Consider the following 12502-nt stretch of genomic DNA (forward strand, 5'->3'; position numbering starts at 1 on the left):
TCACCACAACCCACTTCCTCTTCAAAAACCATCTTCCAAAACCCATCCGAAACCACCGTTCCTACCCCATTTGTAAACTTCTTCTTCGGAATAACCTATTTCCTTATTCCTCTTCTATTTCTTTTCTTCTTTTCCCCAACCGAAATCCCAGCTCCCATCGTCTATAACCGAATCCTAGTCTTGGTTCATCACGCTCGATTGTGATTTTTGGTGAAGGATTCTGCAGATGCTTCATCTTCGATCACGCCTAGCACAGTCAGAAAAATCAACGTTGGTGCTGCTGTAGATTACGTTGGAGAACTTGTATCTGGTTTTATTTTTATTTATTATTCTTTTCATTTATTCTTCATGTAATGGTTTGTAATTAAATCTCCCATCCCCTTTGTTCGATTTGTTCTTCCCTTTGTTCTTGATCAGTCGCCGGTAGCTTTGCTCCCATTGCTGGCTTTGCAGGTCGATCATCTGTGTTGCAGGTAGTGCTGGTGTTGTTGGTGGGAGTAATAATTATGTTAGTGGTACTCATGTTAGGTTTTATTCTCTAGAATTCTTTTCAGTTCCTCCTTGCGGCGTGGTTTCATTCCATCCAAGGTTTTTGATTTTGGCTTGATGGCAGCCACATTTGGGTTTGCGGAGGAGGAAGGAGGAGGAGGAGAAGGACGGTGATGGGTTTTTTTATTTTTTTTAACAATTACCACCCTAAAAGGACATTTTGGTCTTAAAAAATTCGTGACAACAGCATATTGTCACGATTAAGTCCCACCGTTACAGAAATGTAACGGTGAAAGTCAATTAGTGGTTAGTAGGCATCAAAGGGGCACCGGTTGTTTGAAAGTTTTCGGGGAGATAATAGTAGATAATAAAGATTTTGGGGGTGATAATTATAAAAAACCCAAACAAAAAAAACATATGATATATATATATATATATATATATATATATTTTAATTATCATACTGGCTCCCGCACCACGCACGAACCGGAAGCTTCTTGACCCTAATGTGGTCCCAAGAAATTATGCGGTATTTTTGCATTAAACAGTTTGTATTGTATTATTAAAGACCGGCCCAATGGAATATTCTATAGACAGTGGCAGTTCCGTAATTCCTTCCAAAACCCAAGCGTCTTTCAGTACTTCTTCCGCGCCTATTTCCGTGACAGTCCATCTCCAGTCTCTCGCCAGTCGTTGACTTCCCAGTATCTACTTTCTAGTATCCTCTCTGCAACATCACCCACCACCATCATCATCACACATGGCGCAAGATAGCACCCGCCGTCCTCTTAAGATTGTCGCCGGTGATGATGCCTTCGGCTGCAACCTCAAAGACGCCCTCGTCGCTCACCTCCGTTCGCTCGACATCGAAGTTGAAGACATCGGCACCGGAAAATACTACTCCATCGGTGAAGAAATCGGCCGTCGCGTCGCAGCGCCGCAAACTCGATGGCCTGCTACCATCGAAACCCGTGGCCTCGTCGCTTGTGGCACCGGCGTCGGTGTCTCCATCTTCGCCAACAAATATCCCGGCATTTATGCCGCCACATGTGTAACAGCCGGCGAAGCTAGCAATGCTAGATCCATCAGCAAATGCAACGTTCTTGCTGTCTATGGCATGAACACCACCCCTGAGACTGGCATAGAAATCCTCAACTTTTGGCTTGAAACCCCCTTCAAATCCCCTTGCCCTGCATCAGGCAACAACCCGTCGCCCCAGGAAATAGAAACCTTCCTCGACGAATCGATCTCCGAGATGTCAAAGATCGGAACTGAGGAGCCGGAGAAGCAGGATACATGTGCGATTTGTTGTTTGGCTAAGAACAGGGAGTTTAGCCCTGTGGAAATCATGCCTGGTGGGTCGATGAAGATTGTCAGAGAGAGCCCAACATCGGCTATTGTGAGGTTTAAGGCTGGGATTGTTGAACCAGCGCATCATCATAAGTTTGGGCATGATTTGGTTGTGATGAAAGTGTTGGCTAAACAACGGTTCAGGGATCCAACCATGGTTCCTTAAGGAGACCAAGATATTTATCTTTAGGGTTTTGCACGCCCTGGGTTAGCCCATGGTGTCCCATGGGTGCCCCATTTTAATTTTAGGGTTTCCCATGGTCGCCCATGGGAACACTGGTGCATCCCTATTAGGGTTTCTCCTTCCCTATTGCATTCCATAAAATTAATTACCACAATAGAGACGGAGAAACTCGTCTCTAGTCCATCACATGACAAGAGGGATCCATCCCATACTCGAATGCGCAGCGGAAAATAATCGATTCGAGTTTCTTTCGCATCCCATAAATATTAATAATCAATGAACAGAAGGAATTAATAAAGAACTGCTAACCTGGTGAGCCTCAAGTGTTGCTCCTCCAATAGACAGTGGTTCTTCCTCCAATGAGCGCTCCAAGCAAACAGATTTGAACCTCTAATGGTGCTACCAAGGTTCTACACGCCAATCCCAGATGCCCTCAAACTCCTCAGCACAGATCTAGGGTTTCACAAACCCTAACTCTCAAACACAGGTGAGAGAAGCAAGAAGAAGAAGAGAGATCACAAGAGGGAGAGAGAGAAACCAAAAACGTAGGAGAGAGAGTGTCTGCTCCAAAAACATGGAGAGCTCCTCTTCTGCGTATTTTTGGTCCCCTATTTATAATAATAGGGTTTAATTAAATCCTAGATAGATTTAATAGAGCCCTAGTGAGAGTCGACTCTCTCTCTCTCGATCGCGTTCTGTTTAAACTCAAAGTGCTACAGTGAAGAAGCGAGAATCTAATAGGGAAAGTATTAATTAGATTCTTTATTTAATTATTAATGGATAATTATAATTAACACCAAATCCATTAATTAAATAAAGAGCCAATTAAATTAGCAAATTCCAAATAACTCCCTATATGATAATAATTTATCATATACAACCCCCCCACTAATCAACACCATCATTATGGAATCTAGGGCATGTACACATGTACTGTCAAACCCCAATCCATAGTACATGTCCATATAAGAGCGTCTGTGCATCCGATCGGGTCCCGCAAAACTCGATAAAACACTTTATTTGAAATAACTATACATAATGTATCATTTTATGTAAAATAAATTTTGCAAAACCATTTCCAAAAGCGATGCTGGATCCAGTTCGATCCGACCATGCACTGAGCAGTCTCTATCTTGGTGTTCTCCAATCGGGCAGTGGTGACCGTGTTGGATAACTCCTTCACTCATAAAGTGTTCACGCATTCCCAGAACACCGGCTTTGACTGGCTTGAGTCTCAGTCATTGATGAACCAAAGAATGTGATCACACTTTGCGTGTGGGTTCCCTCAGTATGGTGGTGTCGGTGACACATGTCTATCCCTTCCTACATCCGGCAGTAATACATGAGGGAATCGACAAAGTAGATTCTTCGCCAATGCACACATCAAACATGTGAGCACTCGCATTCGTACCCTGACATCACATGTCTAGGCATACCCAATGCGACGACCATATGATAAGGGTGCCCAGCCCAAACCCCAGTCGTGACTACCATTTTAAGTATAACTTACGGACACATAATGCTCAAAAAGTTTATATCGCATGTGACAATATTAAACTAAAATGTATAAATGTTCAATACAAAGGTGAATCGGGTTAAACCGAATCGAACCGGGTTTGATGGACACACACTTGTCCAACAATCTCCCACTTGTACATCAAAGCCAATTCCCCATACATTTTAAACCCATGCCCTCCATGTGTTTCTCAAAACACTCCTGGTGACAAACCCTTTGTCATGGCATCAGACACATTTTCAGTTGTGTCCACTTTGGAGATACTCACGTCACTCTACTGGATAATCTCTCTAATGAGGTGATACTTCCGCTGCACGTGCTTGTTCCTCTGATGAGCCCTAGGCTCCTTAGCTTGTGCAATGGCCCCTCTGTTGTCACATAATAGGGGAATAGGGCCCTTGACAAGATCAGGGACTACTCCAGAAATGTTAGGAACTTCCTAACCCAAACACCTTATTAGCCGCATCACATGATGCAAGGTGTTCATAAAAATAGGGATCGGCTATAGATTTCTATTTTGTACTCCTCTATACAATGGCACCTCTACTCATTAAACTCGTAATGACTCACAATACCTACTGCATAGCAGACGTCCGGCCTCGTGCGCAATATAGCGTACATTAGACTTCCTACTGCTGAGGCATAGGGAATCCTCTTCATCTCTTCAATGTCCGTCTGAGACTGAGGACATCGTGATCTGGAAAGACTGACTCCATGTCTGAAGGGAACACTTCCCCTCTTGGAGTTCTCCATACTAAATCTGGCCAGGACTTTGTCTATATACGTAGCCTGTGACAAGCCTAGCATCCTTTTTTGGCGATCTCTTACGAGTTTGATCCCAAGGATATAGCTAGCTTCACCAAGGTCTTTCATCGAAAATGTTGTGGATAACCACTATTTTACTGATGAAAGGAATCCTACATCGTTACCAATCAGCAATATGTCATCTACGTATAAAACAAGAAAACATACTGCCCTCCCACTGATCTTCTTGTAAACGCATGGTTCATCCATGTTTTGATCTAAACCAAATGATTTGATTGATTGATCAAACCTGATGTTCCAGCTCCTGGAAGCCGGCTTCAGCCCATAAATGGACCTCTGCAATTTGCACACCTTTCTTTCTTCCTCCAAGGAAGAGAACCCCTCTGGTTGTTCCATGTAGATTTCCTCTTGAAGGAACCCATTTAGAAATGCAGTCTGCATATCCATCTGCCAGATCTCATAATCAAAGTGTGCTACGATAGCCAATAAAATCCTGATGGATTTCATCATCGCTACTTGTGAAAAGGTTTCCTCATAGTCTATACCCTCTTTTTGGGTATAACCCTTTGCCACCAGTCTCGCTTTGAATCTCTCGACCTTTCCATCTGCGCCCTTCTTCCTCTTGAAGATCCATTTACATCCAATCGGCTTGACGCCAAGTGGTGGATCGACTAGAGTCCAGACCTTGTTGGAATGCATCGAATTGATTTCAGAGTGCATTGCTTCCAGCCACCTAGTGGCATCAACATCCTTTAGAGCCTCAGAGTATGTCATCGGATCATCATCCGATTCAACCGAAACCATGTGGAACTCTTCCACTGTTTCCTCTTTGGTTAGAAGAGTTAGCCTGGTGGGTGGTCTAAGGTCCTCCCACTGCGTCGAGGTTCCTCGGTGTTGGTATTTCAGCGGGTATGTTAGTTGGTCTCATACCGGAAGTGACGTTTCGAGCCATCCGATAGCTCTTTTATGACTACTGGTTCGGACCTCTGGGTCATCATTTCTTCCTCCAAAAATGTGACATGTTTACTTACAATGACCTTTTGGTCAACTGGGTCATAGAAATAATAGCCTATTGTGCCTTTGGGGTAGCCTAAGAAATAGCATCTCGAAGTCCTGGATTCTAACTTGTCTGTCTGTTGCTTTCGCACATGTGCTATGCAACCCCATACCCTAAGGTGTTGAATACTGGGCTTTCGCCCTTTCCACAACTCAAAGGGTGTCTTGGCTACAGACTTAGATGGAACCCTATTCAAGATATATATCGCCGTCTCTAAAGCGTACCCCCAGAAAGAAAGAGGCAACTCACTATAAGTGAGCATCATCCTGACCATATCCAATAGGGTCCAATTGCTTCGTTCGGATACACCATTTTGTTGTGGTGTGCTTGGATTAGTTAGTTGACTAACTATCCCTTGGGATATGAGATGTTCTTTAAACTCATCCGATAGATACTCCCCTCCACGATCTGATCGTAAGGACTTGACGCGTTTATCGAGCTGTCTTTCGACCTCGGCTTAGAATTCTTTAAATTTATCAAAGGCTTCCGATTTCCTACGCATCAAGTATATGTAACCATATCTAGAGTAATCATCGGTGAACGTGATAAAGTACTCATACCCATATCTTGCTTGTATGTTTATGGGTCCACACACGTCAGTGTGTATCAACTCCAACAGATCTGTGGCTCTAGCACCTTTATTGCTAAAGGATTTCTTGGTCATTTTGCCCTGAAGGCATGACTCACAGGTGGGGAATGGTTCCACCCTCAGACTCTCTAAGGACCCATCCCTCACCAATCTACTGATTCGGTCCATATTAATGTGACCCAATCTTAGATGCCACAGATATGTTGAGTTCACTGGAGCTGCTTTCCGTTTCAAATCAACATTTGAAACAACATTCGTTCTAATAGGGCAATCTAGAAAATACAAACCACTTTGCATATATCCGGATGCCACAAAGGAATTATTAAAACGAATAATCAATTTAGAATTAAAGGAAAAACTATATCCATCCAAAACAAGTTTTGAAACTGAAATTATCTTCCTCTTGAAAGAGGGTACATAATAGCAATCCTTTAAAACTAAACTAGCAGAACTAAAATTTAAAATAAAAGTTCCCACAGCCAACGCCATGGTCTCAGTTCCAGTGCCTATCTGAAGACGCACTTCATTTCTTTCCAGGTTCCTTGTCTCCTTGAACCCCTGCAAATCATTGCAAATGTGAACACTGGATCCACTATCCACCAACCAAGAATTGGTCGGTTCCAAAGATAAATTAGACTCATAAAGAACGTGAACATCACATGTACCTTCTTTAGTAGCCTCTGTTTCATCCGGCTTCTTGTCTTTCAAAGTTTCCAGGTAAGCACGACAGTTTCTTTTCCAGTGACCCTCCTTCTTGCAATAGAAGCACTTGCCTTTGCCTTTATTGCCAGACTTCGCACCCTTGGCTTTCAGGGTCTTGCCCTTACTTCCTTTTTTCTTCTTCTTCCCATTTGAAGAAGGCTTTGCCTCAGTTGCATTGACCTCAGCCTTGTCCTTTTTCAAGGACGCTTCAGCCTCTACCAGTGCATTAGCAAGCTCGGTGAGCTCCATCTCCTTCTCGGACATCTTGTAGGACATCCTAAAAGGTGCGTAGGCAGAAGTGAGTGACGCTAAGATCACATCAGTCTTGTATCGCAGCTGAAATCAGTCCCCATGGATTCCAGTTTTCAAAGCAGATTGATCATTTTCATTACATGATCCATCACCTGGAGTCCCCGAGACATCTTGGAGTTATGGATTTGACTCACCGCATCAGAATGTGCGTGTGTCAACCGCCTGTTGAACAATTCAGCAAGCTTATCCATTTTACCCCCAGCAGTGCGTATATCCTTGATTGAGTCTACAACTGATTTTTTCAACGATCCTAGGATATAGAGTGATGCCTTGGAATCCCTCATGAGGAACCCTTGCATCTCTTCATTTGCCTCAAAATTGTTCGGGTCGGGTTGAGGAGGAACTTGTTCATCTAGAACTGTGTACAGTCCTTCAGCAGTCAGAAGCAACTTAATGCTCCGGTACCAATCGACATAGTTTGTACCATTAAGTTTGTATTCGTTAATTAGTGTTAACAGGTTGGAATTAACGGCAGCCATTGTATATTAATCTACACATGCACAAGTAAATAACCACATGCTAATTAATGACCATTGAAAATAATAAATTGAGCACACACACATCAATGGTCTTTCATGATTTGGGTTTCCCTCATAACCCAAAAGATGAATTGGATACCTACCACCCTTGCATGCATAACTTACCTTGTCGGGAGTCATTATACACACCATGGTAGTGTGGACTAAGCTGTCCGCCTCATGGGCTTCCAATATTTTCGGTCACCTGGGTGTCATGTCTAGATCCTGTCGGCTGACATACACCCAAGTCATGTACTTACCTATCGCATTAGTTAGAATCATGGAATCATGAAAGATGGCCCACTGTCGTAGTGCCCTCTCACTATCCATACCCTAATGTATCTAGATGGAGGTAAATATAGATAAATGCGTGACAGAGGTCCTGGCAATGTCCTGTCGGCTTATGCGGGGTCATGTCACACATTTTCTACATTTATCTTCAATAGGAGGCCATGGACATGTCTACCGATTAAGACTAGTCCATATCATACATGTATTGTGAATAAAGAGGGATTAATTAACTCTCACATACATGGATAGATTTAAACAACATAATTAATCAACATTAATTAAAAGTGATTATGGGATGGCGGCATTTTTATCAGAAGTAATTAAAGAACCCTCCCAATAAAAATAAAACTAATAACTTTGGGTGCATTTATCATGCCATGGATGCCACGCCTCGATCATCTCCTCCGCCCGATCACGTCTTCAAAGTAGGTGACTTGCATCTCCATAAGCTTTGAGCACCACATGTGGATCACCATCTACATGCCCTGGGAGTCCTAACTCCTCTAAAATTACAATGGAAACCTAGAAAAATTCTATACACTTTCCTTTCCATAATAATAAAGAAACCCCGCATGGAGAAACCAACCCACCATTTGGGTTGCCCATGGGGTGGAGTACATTTGTTTATAAAAAAGAAAGGGGGAGAGAGAGAAAGAGAGAGAAGCATCACATCCACCCATAACCCCATGTATCACATACATAAACAATCCATCCATTTATTAGAATGCCATTCCCATAATCACATCATAATATAATTTCATGCATGGGCATTAAAGCAAGTAAACCAAAAATTAAAACATGGATTCCTTCAATTATTGAACCACCACATCGCATGTGATATCATGTATCCAAGCCCATAAAATTAAAATCGCATTTTAATTGTAAGTGGGTAAAGAGGGAATCTCTTCACCCATCATCATCCTCCAAAAACAAAACAAAATAATAAAATTCTGTTTTGAAAAATCTGTTTTTTTTTTTTTTGTTAAACTGGCGGGAAAACAAGGGGGGTGCATGCAGCCCACTTGCGCAGGCTGCAGGCACTCCCTGCGCAGCCCATAGGCACAGGGCCCACGGACAGCAGCCTTGGGCTGTAGGCCGCAGGCCTGCTGCCCATAGGCTAAAGCCCATGGACAGCAGCCTGCAGGCCCGCAGCCCGCAAGCTTGCTGCCCGCAGGCAGCAGCCCACAAGGGGATGCGCACAAGGGTAGGTTCATGGGGAAGGGCGTGCACAGAGGCTTGGCAGCGTGCGCTACCCCCCCACATATAGAACATGATTAAAAAATTTTAAAATAAAAATTAGTAATCACAACCTAATTGGATACGTGCTTCAATAATTGGAATAAACAAAACAAACCAAATCCATCATCACATGGGTAGGTTGTTACACTAACAACCTTGTAACTACCCATGTGCACATGGGAAGGTTGTTACAACAACCATATCCTAACCACCCATGTTCCAACTTGCATCCCACTCATGATAATCATATTAACCATTAATTATCTAATATTCATGGGTGGGAAAGGTGGCTTTGATACCACACTGTTGGCTAAACAACGGTCCAGGGATCAAACCATGGTTCCCTAGGGAGACTAAGATATTTATCTTTAGGGTTTTGCACGCCCTGGGTTAGCCCATGGTGTCCCATGGGTGCCCCATTTTAATTTTAGGGTTTCCCATGGTCGCCCATGGGAACACTGGTGCATCCCTATTAGGGTTTCTCCTTCCCTATTGCATTCCATAAAATTAATTACCACAATAGGGACGGAGAAACTCGTCTCTAGTCCATCACATGGCAAGAGGGATCCATCCCATACTCGAATGCGCAACAGAAAATAATCGATTTGAGTTTCTTTCGCATCCCATAAATATTAATAATCAATGAACAGAAGGAATTAATAAAGAACTGCTAACCTGGTGAGCCTCAAGTGTTGCTCCTCCAATAGACAGTGGTTCTTCCTCCAATGAGCGCTCCAAGCAAACAGATTTGAACCTCCAATGGTGCTACCAAGGTTCTACACGCCAATCCCAGATGCCCTCAAGCTCCTCAGCACAGGTCTAGGGTTTCACAAACCCTAACTCTCAAACACAGGTGAGAGAAGCAAGAAGAAGAAGAGAGATCACAAGAGGGAGAGAGAGAAACCAAAAACGTAGGAGAGAGAGTGTCTGCTCCAAAAACATGGAGAGCTCCTCTTCTGCGTATTTTTGGTCCCCTATTTATAATAATAGGGTTTAATTAAATCCTAGATAGATTTAATAGAGCCCTAGTGAGAGTCGACTCTCTCTCTCTCGTCTGACGATTCTGTTTAAACTCAAAGTGCTACAGGTGAAGAAGCAGAATCTAATAGGGAAAGTATTAATTAGATTCTTTATTTAATTATTAATGGATAATTATAATTAGCACCAAATCCATTAATTAAATAAAGAGCCAATTAAATTAGCAAATTCCAAATAACTCCCTATATGATAATAATTTATCATATACAACCCCCCCACTAATCAACACCATCATTATGGAATCTAGGGCATGTACACATGTACTGCCAAACCCCAATCCATAGTACATGTCCATATAAGAGCGTCTGTGCATCCGATCGGGTCCCGCAAAACTCGATAAAACACTTTATTTGAAATAACTATAAATAATGTATCATTTTATGTAAAATAAATTTTGCAAAACCATTTCCAAAACGGTACTGGATCCAGATTCTGATCCGACCATGCATAGACAGTCTCTATCTTGGTGTTTTCCAATCGGGCAGTGGTGACCGTGTTGGATAACTCCTTCACTCACAAAGTGTTCACGCATTCCCAGAACACCGGCTTTGACTCGCTTGAGTCTCAGTCATTGATGAATCAAAGAATGCGATCACACTTTGCAGTGACAGGGTTCCCTCAGGTACAGGGTGTCGGTGACACATGTCTATCCCTTCTTACATCTGGCAGTAATACATGAGGGAATTGACAAAGTAGATTCTTCGCCAATGCACACATCAAACATGTGAGCACTCGCATTCGTACCCTGACATCACATGTCTAGGCATACCCAATGCGACGACCATATGATAAGGGTGCCCAGCCCAAACCCTAGTCGTGACTACCATTTTAAGTATAACTTACGGACACATAATGCTCAAAAAATTTATATCGCATGTGACAATATTAAACTAAAATGTATAAATGTTCAATACAAAAGTGAACAGGGTTGAACCGGATAGAACCGGGTTTGATGGACACACACTTGTCCAACAGAAAGGGAGTAAGAGGGTTTGGAATCTGAGTAAGGGGGAGAAATATGATTTGGGGGTAGGTGATTTCTTGTTTACCCCTGCAGGGGATGTTCATAGGGTGAAGTATTTTGAAGATACAGAGTTTTTCATCAGGTGGGATGGACATTGGGATATTTTCTTGGACGAGGATCTTGATGCAGCCAAAACAGCCATTGAGAAGGACTTAAATGCGTCTGTGTAACGTCTTTTTTTTTTTTTTCCCCTTTTATTTATGAATCTGAGTTTGTGATAATGTGTTTTATGTGGGTATTTGTGATGACAACTTAGTATTTTCCTGATGATGGTGCTGTTTGTTATTAACGTTGCTTGCTGTTAATAATAATTTTATATTGAAGTTGCCTTGTGTTTAAGCAAATTACTCCAATGAATTTAATTATTTGGTTTCGTGGAAGTAAAATTTAAGCTTGTGTTTGAAACCTTGGCCATGGCCTCACTTCGACATGACAAGCTGCGAGATCTCAATGGTAGTTGCTTCCTCTTGCAGAGTCTTACTTCCATGAAAGATGGTTAAGACTCTGGTAGGGAAGCCCAGAACATGGTTGGCCGTGATCCTCTGCTTCCTCTCTGCAGAGTCTTACTTCCATGAAAGATGGTTAAAACTCTGGGCAGGGAAGCCCAGAACGCGGTTGCCCGCAAGGAATCATGCCAAGGCTGCAGTGATTGTGACTTTGGAGAAGAAGGGTGATTCTGGTTGTGATTTGGAGAAGAAGGCTGCAGTGATTCTGACATTAGAAGAAGGGAAAGTTAAAGCCAGAGAATGAATTGCCAATCTAGGCAACGAGGTTTGAACCGACAATCGTAAGAAAGAATGATGGGCAACGACAGTGGCGGTTTGAGTGCCAACAAGGTTGGTGGGCAGGAATAAGAAGCAGAAATAAGAAAGGAGCGCCGCTCGTTCTTTGAAAGTGTAAGCTGGGACCTTTATTTTTTTCTTAAAGAAATGACGAATTAGAGGGCATCTAATGTAATTCTAGATGGCTAGGAGACCAACTAGAACCAATAACCAGGATCTGCTAGGGTTGGATGAATTGGCTAGGTCACAATAGATGAAATTCTGAAATTAGGAGTAGGGGTAGATGGGATATAAGGTTTGATGGTAGGGTTAGGTTAAGTTGGTGAAGGGAAGTCTCCTAGTGAAGGTCCTGAGATGTTTTATGGAGGTTTAGTATGTAAACAAAGATGAATATCAAATTAGGGTTTGGGTTTATGTGTTTGGGGAAAGTGGAATGAAGGAGAGTCTAGGGTTTAAAGTGATCACCTAGGGCTGGGACCAGAATCGAGTTTCCCTTATGGTGAAAGGGAAAGATCAAATCTAGAAAGATGGGATTTTAATTAGTGGATTGGTCTGGACAGGATTTAGGGTATGGGGAATGAAGTTCGGGTGTGGGGAATGTTAAGGTTAGGTTTAGAGGATTAGAAGAAGGGTTTGGGGTTGGGGG

At 42.7% G+C, this 12502-nt stretch overlaps 1 protein-coding gene across 1 annotated transcript; it reads left to right on the forward strand.

Moving 5' to 3' along the window:
- Positions 1-216: 216 nt before the first annotated feature.
- On the forward strand, positions 217-11414 carry LOC122648344 (DNA damage-repair/toleration protein DRT102-like; the record flags this gene model as incomplete). The annotated part of the gene is made up of 5 exons (XM_043841574.1): positions 217-310; positions 418-473; positions 1058-1127; positions 1209-1960; positions 11029-11414. Coding segments are annotated over 5 exons (1188 nt in total), but the record flags the coding sequence as incomplete, so codon positions are not given.
- Between the last annotated feature and the right edge of the window lie 1088 nt (positions 11415-12502).

Source organism: Telopea speciosissima, unplaced genomic scaffold (assembly GCF_018873765.1).
Source record: "Telopea speciosissima isolate NSW1024214 ecotype Mountain lineage unplaced genomic scaffold, Tspe_v1 Tspe_v1.0838, whole genome shotgun sequence".
Taxonomy (NCBI): domain Eukaryota; kingdom Viridiplantae; phylum Streptophyta; class Magnoliopsida; order Proteales; family Proteaceae; genus Telopea; species Telopea speciosissima.